Source organism: Schistocerca serialis, chromosome 5 (assembly GCF_023864345.2).
Source record: "Schistocerca serialis cubense isolate TAMUIC-IGC-003099 chromosome 5, iqSchSeri2.2, whole genome shotgun sequence".
Lineage (NCBI taxonomy): Eukaryota > Metazoa > Arthropoda > Insecta > Orthoptera > Acrididae > Schistocerca > Schistocerca serialis.
Genome location: NC_064642.1, coordinates 651,277,717 through 651,300,134, shown reverse-complemented (window position 1 = coordinate 651,300,134; position 22,418 = coordinate 651,277,717). Strand labels below are relative to the sequence as shown.

Below are 22,418 nucleotides of genomic sequence, written 5' to 3'. Positions count from 1 at the left end.
GGAGTGTCAAGTTTCGTACCATATACAGGTCAGTAATCGTGTCCTACTGGTTGAAGCGACATCGTGCTTACGTTGTGGAGCGCTCCAGCGAATGTGCCAAGCGCGTACGACGTGCCTTTCGTAAGCATTTCAAGATTCAGCCGCGATATCCCATTCTTGCTCGTGGAGCAATAGTGAGCTAGGTGAGAAACTTCCGTGCAACTGCTAGTGCATCGAATCGAAAGTCAACCGGCCCTTGGAAAGCCATACAAACTACCGAAAACATTGAATGTATGCTTAGCAGTATGAAGACACGCCCTTGTCGTTCGTTACGAAAACCTGGTTGAAACAAGAAGGCGCAACATGCCGAATATCCAATAAGACCTTCCAAGTGGTCCGGTTGTCGAATGGTCGCCTCACTCGCCTTATTTAAAGGAACCAGACTTTTACCTATATCAATGTTTGAATGCAAGAATGTACTCCTATCGGCCGAGGAGTTTGAAACAGTTAAAAGATCAATTCACTGTTAAATTTCCAGAATTGCTCAAGCAGCTAAAAAGATGTGTTCAAAAACTGGATGGAACGCATAGAGTATTGTGTAGCCGAGAACGTTCTTCTTTTAACCGATGTACAGGGTGTGATTCAAAAGTTTCTATACTTAACTCAGAACTAGAAATTTATTGGACATTTATGTACAGCGCACTAAAATTCTTCAAAATATGATCCTTCAGCATGAACACAGCGCTGCCAGCGCCTCTTCCACTGTTCGTAGCCCTTCTGTAAGGCCGCGGGCGTCATGCTGTCAAGGGCTCTCGTCGAAGCCTGCTGGATGGCATCGATAGAGTCGAATCGCTTCCATTTTAGGCCTGTCTTCATTCGGAGGAAGAGGAAAAAGTCACTTGGAGCCAAGTCGGGGCTGTAGGGTGGCTGCGGGAGTATTGTCACGTTGAACTGGGCCAAAACTTTGGCGGCGGCACGCGACGTGTGAGCGGGCGCGTTGTCGTGGAGGAGAATCCAATAGCGCTTGATCGCCGGGCAGACACGGCGGATTTGATCCCTCAAGCGGCGGAGCACTCACACAAAGATGAAGGTCGTTGTCTAAAAGTTCCGTCACTCTCTCCACATTTTGATTCGTTCGGCTTGATGATGGCCTCCCAGAGCGGTCATTATCTTCAACATTCCCATGGCCATATCTGAAACATTTGTGCCACGGGATATGGCTTCTTCCTTAAAGGCCTCTTGAATCACACCGAGAGTCTCCGTGGCGGTTTTGTTCAGTTGCACACAAAACTTAATGGCATAACGCTGCTCCAAGTGCTGCTCCATTTCCACCTCTCCCACTATTCGACCGAAGTCAATGACACGCACTCACGCTGCAAGCGATGCGCCCTTTCCAGGGTTCCGGAGGCAACTACCGTAGCGTCAGTTCGTTCCCTGAGACCCCCCATTAATTCCTTCACCCGGCGAAACTAGTCCGCGCGCGTTCCTCTTCCCAGAAATTAATCAGTATTGAAACTTCTGAATCACACCTTGTAATTGTTGTACCTTGTCTAAAATGTCCAACATTGGTTCACGAGCAGTTTGTGTGTTATGTAAATATGAAATCGTCAAAACATTGTGAAAGAACCTGTAGTATGATATTCGCAACTAGCGTGGCATGGCTGTCTCACTCCCTTTTCTTTTATCGTTGTTCCAACAATTAGCAGTTTCCCACTCTGTCCAGCAGTTGCGCCATCATTGCCCATGTTTTCTTGATGCTCCAGAGTGCACGCATGTAGGCTACTCTCCGATTGCTTTACCACGGCGAGGCAAGAAGTCTCGTGTTGTCAGAGCGAAGTACAGTCTGGCGTACAGAGCTGAAGCGGTCATAACTTGGTGGCAGCACTGGACCACTGTGGGCAGTAACTGACAAGGCTTCAGTGCATCACCAGCGCCATGGAAGGCACGACGGCCAGGCCTCTTTCAGTATTGGTAAGGCTCGCACAAAAAGTGCTTCCGTGTAGGTGGAGGATAGGTGACAGCTGTCGCCATCGCGTAGCGACCGAGGCTCAAGAGAGAGACAAGTCGCGGTGCGGTTACAGCGTGGCTATGAAAAGTATGTCATGGATTATGTTCACAAAATCATTGCATTTATTCAGAACAACCTCCCCCTGAATCAAAACACAGCTGAAATTGTTTTAAAAGATGTTTCAAACAGTCATTGCAATCCTCTTTTGGAACTGCATTTTGTACTGCTGTACCATTTTCTTCAATCCCCTAAACTGCATCGTAACGGTGTCTCATTACCATTATCAATTTGGGGAACGTCCAGAAATCAGCTGGGGCCAAATCCAGCGAATATAGCGGCTAATCCACGACTATGATTCGTTTGCTGGCCAAAAACTCGTGCGCAATCATTACCTAGCAGGCTGGGCGTTGTCGTGGAGAACCGGCTAGGAATCTGCCTGCCGATGCAGGGGTCGAATTCTGAGGGTTCTCTACTGTAAACACAAATGTTAACACAACATTTGATGTTGCGTCGCTGCTACACTGCCAATTTTCGACGAGTGTCAGACACGTACTTACATTCGCGGCAGCCATACTAGCTCTTTGACCTGCTACGCAACTATTATTGAAACTTAAGTGATAGTAACGCCGCAGTTCGGCACGAGATTGCATTCCAGTTTGGAATTTCAGACAAGCAGTCTTAACGGAACTGACACACTGTGTACGCCACTGCGCGTGACAACACCGGTATTACGCGCTGTAGCGACTGCCTCCATCAGAAAACGAGTTAATATTTGAGACCGCTTCAATATTTCGTAGCTGCGCGTTTAGATATTCTCACGCTCTCGATAACATATGACGAAGTTAAAGGCTTTATTGGGTGCCTTTTCATTGACATACTTCCCCCCCCCCCAAATTTTATAAGTCCCTCCAGATCCTTGAGCGTCATGCACTCCGCCTCGCCTTCCGTATACGCCTCCCGTCCCCCACGCGGATCCTCTATGATCTCATTCCTTTCTCCCATCTGCTCCTATTCCTCGAAAATATCCGCATCCTCTACACCTCCCGCCGTCTTGAACCCCCTCACCCCCTGGTTGCTCCTCTCCTCTCCGATCCCCGCCCCCTGCCACGTCTTCACCGTTGTGTCCCCCCCTACCCTCCATCTCTACACCCTACATCTCCTTTCCCAAGGTGGCTTCCATCAACTCCCCCTCCCGGATAATGCCCTCTCTCCCTCCATTTACCCCTCCTATCAGCTCTGATCCTCACTCCCCCTCCTTTCCTCTGTCCTTTTCCCGGGCTCCCTCTCCCCCACCCTTCCACCCTCTTTCTTCCTCACTTCCCCTCTCTTTGCCCCCTTCTCTCCCCCACATCCTTTTCCATTTCCCTCCTCTGCCTCCTCTCATTCCCTCTCGCGTCTGCCCTTCTCCCCCTTTATTAGTCCTCTCCCTCCTTGGTTCCCCCCTTTTCGTATTTTCTTCTCCTCCCTCCTTGTTTTTCCCCCTCCTGCAGGTCCCCCCCCCCCCCCATCTGCCTTTGGCTCGGGAGTGTCGTCTTTGTGCTGCCACGTTCGTGCAGTGTTCTACAGTGAGTGTTCTACAGTGCGTGTTTTACAGTGAGTGTTCCGTGTTGTATTTTTTGGGACTTGTTGCAAACGGCCATCATACTGTCGCTGGGTGTGCCTTTTATCTCTTGCGAACAGAAACCAGACTGTCGCCATGTTTTTTAATTGTGTGTCTACTATGTTACTTGTCTGATTTCTGTGTCTTTTATCTACATTGCCAACCCCTTTTGCTTTCTGTTTTAACTTTCCGCATTTTACGCCATTTTACACTTTAAATCACCATTTTATCGCCTGTTTTTCCTTGTTTCTTTCTTCTTCCTTTATTTAAAAAAAGTCTGTCGGCTGTGGAGCAGCGTAGTAAGCTGCTGCCAGCCCGCCCCCTTCGGGGGTAATTGAAACTCAATAAAGGAAAAAAAAATTGACATACTTATTTCTTGCCTGGTCCCAGACGTAGCCGAGCGTTCGCTACGTATGTCGGGCAAGGCGACTAGTGTGGTCACAAGTCCGTTGCGGTATTTCCCGTGGGCTTAGGCTGCGAGGCAGTTGGAATCGACAGTGTAAATAGAAACAGCCAGTTAGTTGGAGCTCGAAGCTACCGCTGGAGGAGGAGCTGTAAGTATGAGAAAGCAGCAAGGCAACTGGGCCGATTGATGGCCATGGTTTCTTGTGAACACGAGGCATCGTTCCAGCTGGAGTAGCGAATGATGTTTGCCTTTGTACATCACGGGACGTGAAGTACTAGCTGAAACCTGGTTTCCATTGTAAGTGGGAGGAATTTTGTAGTAGTGACCTGTGTTTTCTTGGCTCATAAGTCGTTGATCCTGTATTACCATACTCAAGTAACCAAAGACTTACGTTGTTCAAACACGCCGAGGTCACTGTTAGACCCGGAAATTATAGAGTACTGCCTTAACTGATTGAATTACGCGAAGCGAAATGTAGTGTGAGGAGGGCTATGCGAGAGGCGTTCAATGAATTCGAAAGTAAAGTTCTATGTACTGACTTGGCAGAAAATCCTAAGAAATTTTGGTCTTATGTCAAAGCGGTAGGTGGGTCAAAACAAAATGTCCAGACACTCTGTGACCAAAATGGTACTGAAACAGAGGATGACAGACTAAAGGCCGAAATACTAAATGTCTTTTTCCAAAGTTGTTTCACAGAGGAAGATTGCACTGTAGTTCCTTCTCTAGATTGTCGCACAGATGACAAAATGGTAGATATCGAAATAGACGACAGAGGGATAGAGAAACAATTAAAATCGCTCAAAAGAGGAAAGGCCTCTGGACCTGATGGGATACCAGTTCAATTTTACACAGAGTACGCGAAGGAACTTGCACCCCTTCTTGCAGCGGTGTACCGTAGGTCTCTAGAAGAGCGTAGCGTTCCAAAAGATTGGAAAAGGGCACAGGTCATCCCCGTTTTCAAGAAGGGACGTCGAGCAGATGTGCAGAACTATCGACCTATATCTCTAACGTCGATCAGTTGTAGAATTTTGGAACATGTATTGTGTTCGAGTATAATGACTTTTCTGCAGACAAGAAATCTACTCTGTAGGAATCAGCATGGGTTTCGAAAAAGACGGTCATGTGAAACCCAGCTCGCGCTATTCGTCCACGAGACTCAGAGGGCCATAGACACGGGTTCACAGGTAGATGCCGTGTTTCTTGACTTCCGCAAGGCGTTCGATACAGTTCCCCACAGTCGTTTAATGAACAAAGTAAGAGCATATGGACTATCAGACCAATTGTGTGATTGGATTGAGGAGTTCCTAGATAACAGGACCAGCATGTCATTCTCAATGGAGAGAAGTCTTCCGAAGTAAGAGTGATTTCAGGTGTGCCGCAGGGGAGTGTCATAGGACCGTTGCTATTCACAATATACATTAATGACCTTGTGGATGACATCGGAAGTTCACTGAGGCTTTTTGCGGATGATGCTGTGGTGTATCGAGAGGTTCTAACAATGGAAAATTGTACTGAAATGCAGGAGGATCTGCAGCGAATTGACGCATGGTGCAGGGAATGGCAATTGAATCTCAATGTAGACAAGTGTAATGTGCTGCGAATACACAGAAAGATAGGTCCTTTATCATTTAGCTACAAAATAGCAGGTCAGCAACTGGAAGCAGTTAATACCATAAATTATCTGGGAGTACGCATTAGGAGTGATTTAAAATGGAATGATCATATAATATTGATCGTCCGTAAAGCAGATGCCAGACTGAGATTCATTGGAAGAATCCTAAGGAAATGCAATCCGAAAACAAAGGAAGTAGGTTACAGTACGCTTGCTCGCCCACTGCTTGAATACTGCTCAGCAGTGTGGGATCCGTACCAGATAGGGTTGATAGAAGATATAGAGAAGATCCAACGGAGAGCAGCGCGCTTCGTTACAGGATCATTTAGTAATCGCGAAAGTGTTGCGGAGATGATAGATAAACTCCAGTGGAAGACTCTGCAGGAGAGACGCTCAGTAGCTCGGTACGGGCTTTTGTCAAAGTTTCGAGAACATACCTTCACCGAAGAGTCAAGCAGTATATTGCTCCCTCCTACGTATATCTCGCGAAGAGACCATGAGGATAAAATCAGAGAGATTAGAGCCCACACAGAGGCATACCGACAATCCTTTTTTCCACGAACAATACGAGACTGGAATAGAAGGGAGAACCGATAGAGGTACTCAACGTACGCTCCGCCACACACCGTCAGGTGGCTTGCGGAGTATGGATGTAGATGTAGATGCAGATGTAGAATATTAGGAAACTGTTCCCCTGTAACTGACGTTGCTTTTGTTTGTACATTTTTTTGTACATTTGGCCAAAGTGTTAACCTACACTGTCTCTGTGTTGTCTGTAGCTTGCTTGCTTAAACTGTCGGTCTTAATTGGGTGCATTTTATGGTTAGGTTGTGGAACAAAATCCTTGGTTGGCTCTCATGGTGTTCTCCTGTGGTGTCTCGTGATAATTCTTGTTCCATTTTTACTACAAAACTTTTGCTCTCATTGCGACGAAATATTCAATTATTAATATTTGATACTGTCTGTATAGATAAGAACTTCTTATTCTGCATGTTTGCTTGTGCCCCTTTGGTGAAGATGATTATTCCCGCTGGGAAAGGCTTTATGGAGTGTTACTTTCTCGTATAATGTATGAAGGTCATTTGATAAACTGAGAGCTATTTCTTGGTTTGTTCTCTCTTATGCATGCACTCTGATTTATTATATGGTTCTCATTCTTTAATAAAATCGATTTTCTTTTGGATAAGACCTACACGACCTCCGGGAACTTTGTCATTCAGCGTCTCACCATCATCAGGAATTATCAAATGATAGTGATTCGTATGGCTTTTCATTTCATTATTACTGTTACTTATGTTTTAGTTTAGTCATTTGCAACTCCTTCATTTATTAATCTGATTTAAGAAAAAAGCTATGTTATGACACTTTGATAGCATACTCTACAGCCCACTGACACATACGTCACCAACCGAATAACAATGAAACTAAATTAGAGTCGGCTACAGTGCCCTTTCATCAGCAGTGTGACTCTGATTCGAACTTGATATGTAGGTCATACTAAAAATAAAATGTCATATAAGCTGATACCCGTGTTGTCACTCACTCGAAGATACGTATGCGGCCGCCCTCGTCGGAAATGTTCCACACTTGCACCGGGGAACCCACCAGCTGGCAGCCTAGGATGATAACTGCAAAGCAGGCCGCGATCATCACCAGGCCTTGCAGGAAGTCCGTCCAGACGACCGCTTTCAGCCCACCCTGCAATAGACGGTATCAACTCCCAAACCGGGATCCACCAAGGAACAAGATACTGAAGTGTTACAAAGCATGAGGCAACAGCATTACCTAATACGGTAAACACAAATCCAGTCAATGTACACACACGAAGGTGAGATGGGGAACTCTTGTTGGTGGCTCACAGATATGCGTAGTCGTCATACTAGTGGTGGCTGTCCATCACGCTGGTAGCACACGGCCCAGATTTTGAGCAAGTTGCTGCATAAACTCCATAGTTATGACTTACGTCGCAGAAAGTGCTTTATGATACCATTTCCATTAGTAGTTACGGAGCTTTATTCTGTCTCGATTTTAAATTTTTAAAAAATTATATGTTATATTTTGGTAATTCACTGAGACCATTTCCATTACTGACGGCCATTCTCCTTTTGTATTCGTACATCTAGGAGATTGTTAAACAATTTATACCAGTTATCTGTTTCCTTTATATTGGTAGCGAGAGAAATAAATTGATAGTGAAATGCACTAATTATCAGCATGCTGCGTCATTTTCTCCGTACGTCATATACTACACATTGAGATAGCTAACCTCATTTTATATTCCAAATCCCTTCAGTCCGGACAATCAATCTTACACACTTTCCAAGGCCCCACGACCACTTCGTTGTAGTAGATCTGCAGTTCGTATATTCGAAAACTATAATGCATGAAGATTTTTAACGCAGACAATACCAACACCAAAATACACTCCTGGAAATGGAAAAAAGAACACATTGACACCGGTGTGTCAGACCCACCATACTTGCTCCGGGCACTACGAGAGGGCTGTACAAGCAATGATCACACGCACGGCACAGCGGACACACCAGGAACCGCGGTGTTGGCCGTCGAATGGCGCTAGCTGCGCAGCATTTGTGCACCGCCGCCGTCAGTGTCAGCCAGTTTGCCATGGCATACGGAGCTCCATCGCAGTCTTTAACATTGGTAGCATGCCGCGACAGCGTGGATGTGAACCGTATGTGCAGTTGACGGACTTTGAGCGAGGGCGTATAGTGGGCATGCGGGAGGCCGGGTGGACGTACCGCCGAATTGCTCAACACGTGGGGCGTGAGGTCTCCACAGTACATCGATGTTGTCGCCAGTGGTCGGCGGAAGGTGCACGTGCCCGTCGACCTGGGACCGGACCGCAGCGACACACGGATGCACGCCAAGACCGTAGGATCCTACGCAGTGCCGTAGGGGACCGCACCGCCACTTCCCAGCAAATTAGGGACACTGTTGCTCCTGGGGTATCGGCGAGGACCATTCGCAACCGTCTCCATGAAGCTGGGCTACGGTCCCGCACACCGTTAGGCCGTCTTCCGCTCACGCCCCAACATCGTGCAGCCCGCCTCCAGTGGTGTCGCGACAGGCGTGAATGGAGGGACGAATGGAGACGTGTCGTCTTCAGCGATGAGAGTCGCTTCTGCCTTGGTGCCCATGATGGTCGTATGCGTGTTTGGCACCGTGCAGCTGAGCGCCACAATCAGGACTGCATACGACCGAGACACACAGGGCCAACACCCGGCATCATGGTGTGGGGAGCGATCTACTACACTGGCCGTACACCACTGGTGATCGTCGAGGGGACACTGAATAGTGCACGGTACATCCAAACCGTCATCGAACCCATCGTTCTACCATTCCTAGACCGGCAAGGGAACTTGCTGTTCCAACAGGACAATGCACGTCCGCATGTATCCCGTGCCACCCAACGTGCTCTAGAAGGTGTAGGTCAACTACCCTGGCCAGCAAGATCTCCGGATCTGTCCCCCATTGAGCATGTTTGGGACTGGATGAAGCGTCGTCTCACGCGGTCTGCACGTCCAGCACGAACGCTGGTCCAACTGAGGCGCCAGGTGGAAATGGCATGGCAAGCCGTTCCACAGGACTACATCCAGCATCTCTACGATCGTCTCCATGGGAGAATAGCAGCCTGCATTGCTGCGAAAGGTGGATATACACTGTACTAGTGCCGACATTGTGCATGCTCTGTTGCCTGTGTCTATGTGCCTGTGGTTCTGTCAGTGTGATATGTGATGTATCTGACCCCAGGAATGTGTCAATAAAGTTTCCCCTTCCTGGGACAATGAATTCACGGTGTTCTTATTTCAATTTCCAGGAGTGTAATTATATAATACTTAAAGCAATCAAAAGGATAAAATTATCACCAAGAATGAAATATAAGAAGAGAAACATGACATAAAAATAGCATTGATACAGTTTCAGTACGATGGATTCAATTTAACGTAGTATATGTAACCTTTTCCTCACCACCATCAGTAATGGAAACAAATTTCAGCGATAGCCCGAACTCCTTCAGCTAAGTAGGCAATTTCTGAACTCTGGTATTCACTTCTTTATTAGTACATTCACTCATACACCACAATGCGATTTAGTATTCTCTATTCAGTCACACACATCTATTTATTTTGAAATAGCACAACGTCCTACAGTTTCGTCGGACAGACGGTTGTTTCCCAAGTCTGAGCTCGTTCACAGACGCCTCCAAGCCATCTGTCACCACACACACCCATACAGGGTCACTGTCACTTTCAGATTCTCGAGTCCAACCATGTGACTTGCCACCCCAGTCTCCCCCCTCCCAATTGTTTTTTCCCTTTGTGAACAATAAAAAGAAACCATGCCGACTGGTGTTGTGTAACTGTTGATAAGAATCTTCTGGGACTGAAGATAAAGGGAACACTAGCCCTGGGCTATGCCTTTGCTTGGGTATTCTCAGCTATCAATGTTTCATTGTGGAGAACAAATCACTTGGAGGCGCTGATATATTGGCCTAGCTATCTGATGTAACATCTCGTTAAACCACAGAACTATGACGGCGGCAGTATCAACAAACACTCGAGCCCAGATAATGTGCAAGTTTCTTGGGATGCCCTAATAACAGGAGCAACCCATAGAAAATATCCTTTCTAACTCGTTTTCATTTGTCTTTAACGTTATCTTGTGAATTCCGCAGGAACAATACTACCTCTTCCCTTTAAGAACATGAGGTATTACGTTATTTTGAAATTTGGTGATACGTGGATGAGTACAGTAAAATACCACGGACATGCTAATCGGGTGTTGTGCATTCTTTCAGTGTTCTTATGTCACCATCGTCTCGACAGTGACAAAAAAGGACTGTATTAGACGAAGAGACCGTGTCAGATGGATGATATCAGGTAGATCATACAACATTAAAAGATAAATTTAAAAATCACTACAATGAAACACTATACAGACCCTAATCGTCTATTGCGAACTCATTCTGTACACCTAAGTCATCACTGCCTTTAAAATAGTGAAGGATGTTCGTATACATTGGAAAGTCCAGGGCATGCGGGACATACCGCACGAAATCAGGGAGTTCGCCGGCCAGGGTGACCGAGCGGTTCTAGGCGCTTCAGTTTGGAACCGCGCGACTATTACGGTCGCAGGTTCGAATCCTGCCTCGGGCATGGATGTGTGTGATGTCCTTCGGTTAGTTATGTTTAAGTAGTTGTAAGTTCTAGGGCACTGATGACCTCAGATGTTAAGTCCCATAGTGCTCAGAGCCATTTGAACCATTTGAAATCAGAGAAATTATATAATCTTAGGAAACCACTATAACAAAACACTTCAGGCGCTCTAATAGTGTGATTTTCACTCTTTCAGTATTCCTCAGCGACCACTCTCTTGAGAATGATGAAAGACGATCGTAAACGGTGAAAAAACTTGGTCAGGCTGGACGATTTATGTACTATATAGTATTGACACATCTATATAGTATTGACACATTAATTTGGAAATCACAACAGCAAAACACAAACTAACAGTGCGTTCTCCATTATTTCGGTTTTCCTTGTAACCCCTGCCTGTAGAGTGCTGAATGAGCGCCGTTTACGTTATCGTGACCTAGACACAACTGATGATACCAGATATACTGCGTAATATTGAGAGAGAAACTTATAAATCATGATTGAAACTGTAAACCATCTCCAGGATCAAATGTGGATTCTGGCCATAATTTGTTCGTTACTAAATTCTGATTTTAGTGAATAAATCACAAAAATGGAGGAATAGCTTGGGACGTGACAAGTAGAGTTGGTTGATGGTTTCAGACGAATCATTGGGCAACGACTGAATTAGTTAAAGGAGTTATAAAATGCAGCATAGCTACAACAAAATATACCTTACTGCACAGATCATATATTTTTATTTGGTTGAATATAAAGTTGATAGAAATTCTTTACTGAAAATAATTCTTGATGGATAGTGTGTGAAAATAAAGTGTGGGTGATGAACATTACAGGCAAGAAGAGAGTAGGAACTATTGGACTTTGATGATATGACATATTGCTGAAGATGTTACGAGTAACTCGGTCGAGTAATAAAAGGTGCAGAATCTAACCGGAGAGAATGGAGATTCTGCGCACAATTTGACTAAGGCGACAAGCTGCAAGGACATACGCTGAGGTATCAAGGACCAGCTAATGTGTTAGTTATGGGAAGGCTGTAAATTAAAATTTTACAGGCAGACCAAGGTCATAAGCACGTTCAAACAGATGCAGGCTGAAGTAAACTGAGATATCAATAAACAGATAATCTGTTCCCGATGCAAAGTGTGGTGAAATTACTGAAGGAGACAAAAGTAATAAGCACGTTCAAATGGATGTAGGTTGACGTAATCTGAGATAATCTGAGATATTAAGGAATAGATAATCTGTTCCTAACGCGAAGCGTGGAGGGTGAAATTGTAGAGGAAGACAAAATAAATAAGCACGTTCAAATGGATGTAGGTTGGAGGAATTATGTAGACACGAAAAGACTTTCGGAGGATACAATAGCGTGGATAGCTACATCAAGCAAGCCTTCACACAGAAGACTTCGGTGAGATCGATACAGAGATATTGTTTATTACTTCACTGGGGGCAGCAGACAGTCGCCGAATGCTTTCTCCAGAACGCGAGAAAATCTTAAATACGTCTATAATTCAGACGACGAAAATCTAGCTTAATCTGATGCTTCACGATTTCATGTTGTAGAGACAAATAAGAAAATCTCGAGCGAGTTGCCACATATTTGTGAAAATTGTAAGCACCATTCTTACACACTTCAGATATGCTGGTGCCTGTAAATAACTTCAGGAAAATGAGTCATCCAGTATCATTCTCCACCCCGGCTTGTTTTTAAATGATCATTCTTTAATAGGATGTATATCGACGACATTTTAGGCTACACAATTCCGTTGGTAAACATTTATTTCCTGTGCAATGTAGTAACAAAATAGTTCAAGAATATGGTCGCTTTCAACAAGTAACAGGAAACAATGTATACGAAAAACTATGTATACATTTTTACATGCTGCGCTGCACACGCTTTTTTCCGTGTACAGTTCTTACACAGTAATGAGTTGTTAACAGATATTGAGTTGACTGTCGGCAAATAAATGAATGTTCAGTAACAGAGAATCTTGTTTTTGTCGGCTTAATGTTCTGCGTGGAAGAATTTTGTTAAAGTGCAGAATTGAAGGTAGTCAAGGAGGAACATTGTTACTGCATGTAAAACATGGTCTGTGATACGCTTTTTTCATATTATTTGATAATAAAACGATAATCCAAGATATGACAGCTCTAGCTCTAATTTCACTAATGGCCAGTTTCTCAGGGTGTGTGCATGTAAACAGTGGAAGAGCTAAAATTTGGGCTGCCAGTGCTGGTAACCTGTGGAGTGTTCATACCAGGAAAATGCTTTTGAGGGGCTATTTGCACACACACGAAGATGATGTGGATAACTTCTAATCTGATGAAGAACCTGAATAAGTTCCTGAACCCAAATAATCTTCGAAAGCTGTTGCTAATCAGATAAACGTGAATGATTATTTAAGGAAGCAAACAACAGCTAACGGGAAGCTAAGAAGCAGTGTGATGGCAGACATCTTAATGGTCATCCTTAACATTGTTTACGGGCTGCAGTAAGGTAACAATAAATTTAATCTTGTATTGTGCTATATCGCATAATAATTTTTGAGGTAGTTACACTTGGTTATAACAGAAAATGCTAATGCAAATATTAGTGTCATAACTTTGGCGATGTAGAACTCTGAAACGTTTTAGCGAAATGTTTCGATAACTCGCTCAGCCAGTAAACAGTGGCTGACCCATGTTAGGTGAACTCAGTTCGGAAGTAAACAACGAATTATCCGTTGACGCAGTTTTAAGAATATAGTTATGAATATAATTTTGGATTTTAAAAATATTTGTAAACAATGATTTATTTGAATAGAAAAATCACGATCGATGTGGTTGAAACACTTATAAGATTCCACACAAACCTTAGTGTGAAGTGTCTCAAAGCAGTAAACTTGTAACTTAACATTGGTTACAGCTGTGGTCTTCGGTTCAACCACGGCGTGTCATCGAAGCAGCCTTTCTAAACGGCTGATGCAGACTATATTACTTCGAACATTTGCATCGTATATTTTTGGTTAAAAAGCTATAAATGGTTGAACGGGGTGAATAGCTGATCTTCCCGTAACCTAATTTTGTGTAATGGCATACACCTGCACCGCGTTTGCAGACTATACGCTTAACATATTTCCAGGGAGGACAAACGGTTATCGCCGCCAGCCCATATAAGGTGCGTATTGTAGAGCGACATTATCATCCTTCATAAGCGGTTAACGAGGTTTTAGCCTCGGAATTTGAAGGAATATTACTTTGGGTGGGAAAAGAATTTCGTAAATAAGATGTAATGAGCTTTTTTCACAAAAACTGTAGAAAATTCACTCTTCTCATGCTCTCCACGATTTGTTGGCTGTGGGACTGATGACCTCAGAAGGTAAGTCCCATAGTGCTCAGAGCCATTTGTTGGCTTTGGGAAACACTAACTCACGAAAAATTATTTTTCAATGTTAAAATGCTAAATGATGCAGTCTTAAGCCTTTTTGAGCTCTCCGTAAGATAAAACATCGCGATTGGGAACGATCCAAAACAAAATCTCCAGTATTCCTCTTAATTCCTTGAATGACGATGAAGACTACGGTTTGTAGCCAAGATAAAACGATCACCGGTGATGACAGGTCAAAGACGAAACAGTATAGTCGGAATAACTATTCATTTACCCGTTTGTACATATTCAAGCATACCTACCCAGGTTTCGTTTCGTTGATCAAGAATAACACATATCATTTACTTAACCATCTATTACATATTTTAGAAAAAAAGGTCGTCTGTATTAAGATGTGAACATATAAAGGTTACTTCTATCAGCTTAAAAAGACTGTATATCCATTGAGATCATAGTTTAAAAGCCTTTTAAAGGCGCTTATATAATGCAGAGTGGGCAGAAATCGTACATACCAGCATGGTGTAGAAAATGCAAACTATGCACACTACGGGCGTTATAAGATGTACGCTGACGCCAGACACTGAAACAGATAGACAGGAAGGATCACAAAGATAATTAGAAATATTTCTAATGGAGGTGGAGTTGTATGGCGTTAATGAATGAACAGAGCTGCAGTATGAAATACACAGTTGTATCACTATATTTTATGAGACAATCGATGTCGGTCTAACATCAGACAATCATCGGGTCCAAAGAGCACCTCAGCATCACGGAAGTGCATAGTTGCGATGTTTCCGGACTCGATGATGGTCTGATCATAGACCATTATCGATTGTCTCTAATAATACAATGATATATCTGTGTATTGTTTAATGCAGTTCTTAACACAAAATAATTACGTTATTTATTAAAACTGCGATCGAAGTTTCGCTGAACTTCTTCATAAAGAGACACGAAACGCATAAAAAATTTCTAGGTAGACGAATATTTGGTTAAGCACTAGTGTAAATATATGGAATGTCCTATTTCAGGAATTATATTCTCTTTTCGGAGATTAATTCTTCCTTGTCACAGATGTCTGGAATTATTTAGTCTCTGAATATATTTACGTACCTGTGAGCGAATGTAGTCTAAAAATCACCAGAGAATATATTGCTTACGATAGATGTGGGCTGCCGCAGGAGAAAGTACGTACTGTAGATCGGGAATGGAAGTTTACTGAATTTTACCTCACGAAAAATACTTTTGGATCGTTAGGTCTAATTGCAACATTTTATCACGGTAACAGTACTATGCTAGTTTTATCTACTTTAAAGACGGAGTCATCACAGTGCACTAAAAAAATGTCGTGTGACTAGGGCCTCCCGTCGGGTAGACCGTTCGCCGGCTGCAAGTTTCTCGATTTAACGCCACTTCGGCGACTTGCGTGTCAATGGGTATGAAATGATGATGATTAGGACAACACAACACTCAGTCCCTGAGCGGAGAAAATCTCCGGTCCAGCCGGGAATCGAACCTGAGCCCTTAGGATTGACATTCTGACGCGCTTTTTTTTTTTTTTTTTTTTTTTAATCTCATTTTGTTCTGTTTTGTTCGTTGCATCTGCTCGGGGTGGACGTCGTAAGAGATCCGTTTAAGTTCGTTGTTGATCGATTAACTCAGTTTCTTTATTACAGAGGGCAGATAACCCTCTGACCGAACACGCTGAGCTACCGTGCCGGCTAACGCGCTGATCACTCAGCTACCGGGGCCGGACATCACAGTGCACTCAACATGGAATTTTAGAAGAATGGGCAGTAGTTGGTGGCAGATAAGTTTGAAATAAACATCATTGTTCATGTTCATGGTAGCCTGAAGTCATGCTGTAGAAGATCAGTAGCTTCGCAGAACCACTTCCAACGTGATCAACACACTCTGCTGGTTACAGGCCTCACTGGACCGTAGGCACACTCGACACGTCACATAATTTGAAAAGAGCCACGAGTGTGACTCGTTCGACCACTTTAGCCTACACTGTATTTTATAGTATAAAGCCAGAACATCATGACCACTTACCTAATAGCCAGTACGTCCTCCTTCGGCACGGATAACAGCGGCGACGCATTGTGGCATGGGAGCAATGGGGCCTTGGTAAGCCGGTGTAGGTAGTTGCCACCACATCTGCTCACACAACACACTCCACCGTCCCGTAAATTCCGGGGGGGGGGGGGGGGGAGGGGGGCGAAGGGGGCGATGAGCTCTGAAGCAACGTTCAATCACATGCCAGATATGTTCGATCGGATTCAGATCTGGCAAGTTGGGAAGTTATATTTCGCCAATGTGTTCCTCGAACCACCCCAGCACGCCCCTGTCCCTGTGACGTACGGTATTATCTTGTTGAAAAATGCCACCATCGTCGGGAAACATGCTCGTCATGAAGAGGTGTTCGTGGTTTACAACCTGTGTACGATACTCCCTGGCAATCATGGTGCCTTGCACGAGCTTCACTGGAGCCGTAGATGTCCATGTGAATGTTCTCCAGAGGATAATGGACCCGCCGCCATTTTGTCTCTGTCCCGCAGTACGGGTTTCAAGAAGCTGTTACCTTGGGAGACGAAGGATTAGATATCTCCCACCAGCAAGATGCAGAAGATATCGGGTTTCATCAGACCTTGCTTCACTCTGCCACTGCGTTAACTTTCATTATCGATGGTCACGTGCCAGTTTCAGTCGTGGTCTTAACGTTGGTACATGCATGGATCGTCGGGTGCGGAGGCCCATTGTAGGAAGTGTTCGGAGCACAAACACACTTGTACTCTGACACACTTGCACTCTGTACTCTTGTACTCTGCCCAGGATTAAAGTGTGATGTTAGTTCCACCACAGTTCGCTGCTTGCCCTGTTTTACGAGCCTGCCCAGCTTACGACGTCCCACATCTGTAATGAGGGTGCCCCCCCCCCCCCCCCCCCCTACCTGACGACGTCTGAACGTGGTTTGACCTCGATTTCGCCGTGTTCAAGACACTCATCACAGAACTCGTCGAACATCCGACAAGTCGAGCAGTTTCCGAAATGCTCGTAGCGAGCCTCCGGGTCATCAAAATCTGCCCTGGGTCAAACTCAGAAAGATCGTGGGCCTTCCGCATTCTACACGTGGACAGCACGCCTAATGTTATAAAATGCAACGTAAGTGTGTCTGACCAGCAGTCTTTGCTCGTCAGTTGATGTTGCTATCGTCTGGACGGGTTTATATCGATAGTAGGTCGGTGGTCATAGTGTTCTAGCTAATCAGTGTATGTGTCACAGTAAGTGCCTTTTGCATGTTACCCGGTTCCAAAAGTCCACTGCGGACAGTTCCCTCCACAATGTTCGTTTGGAAAATGGTTGAGAAAATGGAGGTTATAGTACATTTCTTGAAACATTGTAATCGAGAAAACTGGAGAGTAATTCTGAAGTTAGTTGACAAAATAGTATATCGTAAATAGCAGATAACAACTTCAGTATTCTTTACTTAGACGTTGTCGTTTTCATCAACAAATATATTTTTATTATTATTCATAAGAAGATGCTCTTCAGTAGATAGGTGGGACTCAAAATTAGAAAAAATCGTTAAGTTTTCTTTTCACCAGCATTCTAGCACTTTTCGGATATAATACTCAAATCAGCGGAGGCATAAAGATTATAGGATACCGAGCATGAAAGAGCAATAAATAGGCCTGTTTTCAGGAAAGAGACAGACAGAGGATGAGAAATTTTTTGAAGGAAATTTCCACCAGTCGATTGTTACTTGTTCATGTATTTTACCCAGTCATGATTTCGACTTTATAGACACTCTGAAGCTCATGTTTAAATTTAAAAAAATTTCTGACCTGTCTGTGACATGTCATCGTCGAAATAACGTATTTCTGGTACTCGTAGCCTGTAATACAAAAACTGGTCTATAAGACTATAAACATGTGTTTTCAACGATGACCTATCACAGTTTAGCGTATTTCAACATGGAGTTTGGAATGACTATATAGCCGAAATAATGACTGTGTAAAGTAAATGAACAATTGACAGGCAAGTGGTAGAAATTTCTTTCAAGAAATTCTCTGTGACTGGTCCTCACAAAGGAAAGAAGAAGAATTTGGGTTTTCAAGCGTACGACACATTTCCGTCACGCAGTTAACATAATACGTTCATTTCCAACCATGATACGGATTATTTTTATATTTTTATTAGCCGTATGATGACATAGAAGTGTAGACAACTATTTACGACGAATATGAGCAGTCCTATACGGCTACACACAATCTCATGTTCGTAATTGCTTCATAGCTCTATGCCCAAGGTCGAGAGCCAGTCAGAATCTTCTGCAGAAAAATTTTGAAGGTCTTCCAGGGTCCCTTTGAATACTCTGAGGGAAGATTCAGATGTTATGTGGATTTACAGTTTACTGTTGTTTACCACAGTCACATTCAGGAAAGGACTTCCGTCCCCATTGGTGCACCAGGGCTCTGCATCTACCCTTGTCAATTCTGATTCGATTCTTTATGCATCAGTGTCGTTAGGGGCAGATAAAACCTGCTGGTCTCTGCCAGGGACTTTTGGTTTATTGATCACATTTCATGGAAGATTGCACCTACCTTGTTGAAGTTACTGTCCTGACGGCTCACAGCAGAGCCACGATGGTTTTCTAGAATTCAGTCGCTGAGGCCCTAATAGTGCAGTTCCTAAGTGAATTGGTAATTCTGTTTCTTTTATTCTTGACCACACCTTCATCAATGACTAAGATCTTCTTGTGGCTGCTAATGAAATATTGCTAAGTACCGGCAGACAAGGCGTGTTTGTGGGATAAAGACACCCTGTGATTGGGCGTAGTGCTTCATTGAGCTGTGTAACAATTATTTTGCTGTGAGCGCTGTTTAGCCACGTTTAATAGCGGTATTCTGCGACTGAGCGTCAAAGAGTTAGACCGGATGATCTGAGGACTGTTGCAGTGATACCCAGACGGTTCCTGTTATCTTCCTGAGTATCCGTTTCCTACTTTTAGTTTATAAAAGACATCTTCTTCATAGTTGGAATTTTAGCCATAAATTTATTAAATGTATGTGTCATTTTTCACGTTGGCTGTACTTATTTTGGCCTCTTCTTCGTTTCACATTTAGTTTCTTCTTTTTAAATCTTTACCGAGTGTTTAGCTGTACAAAAGGAAACTTTATCACGAATATGAAACTGGAACACAATCTTGCAAAAGCAATATAACGGAAAGAACAAGTTGCCACACGCGTGGAGACAGCAACGTTCCAGCACTATGTGCTACCGTTTATGTTGGTTAATAAGCTTTACTGTTTTTGATGGTGTGACAGATGTTTTGTGTACTTAAGGAAAGAAAATTGTGTAATGATGAAAAGTTGAGTAAAGAATAAAGCTGAGGACAGATGAACTATTTCAGAGATTTATGAACGAACATTTATTCTTATACCTAAACAGTTAATAAAAACTAAAAACAGAATATTAAAGTCAGGTTTAGTCACTGGCATTGAATTTCCAGTGTCAGTTTTCGTCTACCATATATTCATGAGCAAAGCAGCGGTTAGCCAATATAGCATGCCTCTCTAGTTATGTATAAAGTGATGATGTAACATCTGTGTTAGTTACGAGGGCAGTTCAATAAGTAATGCAACACATTTTTTTTCTCGGCCAATTTTGGTTGAAAAAACGGGAAATTTCTTGTGGAATATTTTCAAACATTCCCGCTTCGTCTCGTACAGTTTCATTGACTTCCGACGAGTGGCAGCGCTGTACGGAGCTGTTAAAATGGCGTCTGTAACGGATGTGCGTTGCAAACAACGGGCAGTGATCGAGTTTCTTTTGGCGGAAAACCAGGGCATCTCAGATATTCATAGGCGCTTGCAGAATGTCTACGGTGATCTGGCAGTGGACAAAAGCACGGTGAGTCGTTGGGCAAAGCGTGTGTCATCATCGCCGCAAGGTCAAGCAAGACTGTCAGATCTCCCGCGTGCGGGCCGGCCGTGCACACCTGTGACTCCTGCAATGGCGGAGCGTGCGAACACACTCGTTCCAGATGGTCGACGGATCACCATCAAACAACTCAGTGCTCAACTTGACATCTCTGTTGGTAGTGCTGTCACAATTATTCACCAGTTGGGATATTCAAAGGTTTGTTCCCGCTGGGTCCCTCGTTGTCTAACCGAACACCATTAAGAGCAAAGGAGAACCATCTGTGCGGAATTGCTTGCTCGTCATGTGGCTGAGGGTGACAATTGCTTGTAAAAAATTGTTACAGGCGATGAAACATGGGTCCATCACTTCGAACCTGAAACAAAACGGCAATCAATGGAGTGGCGCCACACCCACTCCCCTACCAAGAAAAAGTTTAAAGCCATACCCTCAGCCGGTAAAGTCATGGTTACAGTCTTCTGGGACGCTGAAGGGGTTATTCTGTTCGATGTCCTTCCCCATGGTCAAACGATCAACTCTGAAGTGTATTGTGCTACTCTTCAGAAATTGGAGAAACGACTTCAGCGTGTTCGTAGGCACAAAAATCTGAACGAACTTCTCCTTCTTCATGACAACGCAAGACCTCACACAAGTCTTCGCACCCGAGAGGAGCTCACAAAACTTCAGTGGACTGTTCTTCCTCATGCACCCTACAGCCCCGATCTCGCACCGTCGGATTTCCATATGTTTGGCCCAATGAAGGACGCAATCCGTGGGAGGCACTACGCGGATGATGAAGAAGCTATTGATGCAGTACGACGTTGGCTCCGACATCGACCAGTGGAATGGTACCGTGCAGGCATACAGGCCCTCATTTCAAGGTGGCGTAAGGCCGTAGCATTGAATGGAGATTACCTTGAAAAATACTGTTGTGTAGCTAAAAGATTGGGGAATAACCTGGTGTATTTCAATGCTGAATAAAACAACCCCTGTTTCAGAAAAAAATGTGTTGCATTACTTATTGAACTGCCCTCGTAGATTCACAGCGTTTCAGCATCTTCAAAGCTGTCCTGAATGAGGAGTCTCTTAGCATGGCTACTCCAGGCAACTACTTGGGAAGAACGCAAAAAAAAGAAACTGTAGTGTAAGCAAGCACATTAAGTTCACAAAATTCTTTTTATTCGGATAAAAATTCGATAGTAGCTTGAAAGAAGAAATTCCTTTCTAACGAAAAAGAGGTTAAATAAATAGAACTGAAGTGAAGAGATGCCGAACTTACGTGCCAAAAATCTATTAATCTTCAGTAACATTTATGGATATTGCCTGAAACAGTTCAGTGTCGTAGGAGCGTAGCTAACCTTGGTTGAAGGCGAGAGCCGGCACGTAGACGAAGAGCGGAATGGTGAGCACCTGCTGCAGGGTGAACAGGAAGGACGCGAGCAGACGCGTCTCTCTGTTGAAGCGCCGCTCCAGGTACTGCAACAAAGTAAACACCTCCGTCTATCCGGCGCCTGGGATACAATCGATCAGCATCACTAGCACTGATTTTCCAGTGCCAGTTTTCTTCTACCCGCTGTTCATGACAAGACAACTAGTATCTTAAATCAGAATGCTTGCTCTTCTATGCTTAAAGTTAGGGTATTAATTACATGTGCTAAGCAACAAATAGCAAGGAAACAATGCCTGATAGGATAATGAACAAAACTGGTCATATGGCGTTATGGCCAGAAATGCATGGGGTCTATGTAAAAGAGTACTTATTAATTCATCATGTCTTTACAGTACAATACAAGTTGCGATGAGACCACGTTAGATGAAGTGTTCCAAGTGACCCCCACGGGTCTCTGAGAGTATGCGAATACGACGCAACGGTGACTGGTGCACGTATATGCTCATAGCTATCAGCTGACAACCGAATGCGGTCATTGGCATTATGCGCGTGTAGTCCCAGTGCCTGCACGTCCGTGATGTGCTCCACATACACAACTTTTCCTAGGTCCTCCCGCAGGTTGAGGTCCGACAACTGGGTGGGCCATATGACTGGACTACCTCATCCGATTCACCGGCTGGGCTACTGTACAGAAATGCGGAAGTGAGCTGGAGCACCGTCATGTACTTGCTGTGTCACCCATCGCAACATCAAGGAATTTCTTCCAGCAAGGGAGGTAGTGTCACCCACTGAAGTGCAGATATGCCTCACCTGTCAGGCATTGTGGAAGGATGACTGAAAGCAAAAAGCTGTCGTCGATAACCTCACACGTTGAAACTGAACCGGTGATGATGGTTCCCATTCATCCTGCTGTAGGGACTCACTGTGGCCAAGAGGTGAGTGCTGCTGTAT

General features: G+C 44.1%; 1 protein-coding gene across 1 annotated transcript in view; it reads right to left on the bottom strand.

Moving 5' to 3' along the window:
• Nucleotides 1–22,418, bottom strand: part of LOC126480666 (sodium-coupled monocarboxylate transporter 2-like) — a 110,790-nt gene that overhangs the window by 52,256 nt on the left and 36,116 nt on the right. The window contains exons 4-6 of the mRNA XM_050103889.1: nt 21,436–21,553; nt 14,665–14,732; nt 7,149–7,303 (exon numbers count right to left, since the gene is read on the bottom strand). Coding sequence (XP_049959846.1) covers nt 7,149–7,303; nt 14,665–14,732; nt 21,436–21,553 — 341 coding nt within the window. The remainder of the gene's footprint in view (nt 1–7,148; nt 7,304–14,664; nt 14,733–21,435; nt 21,554–22,418) is intronic.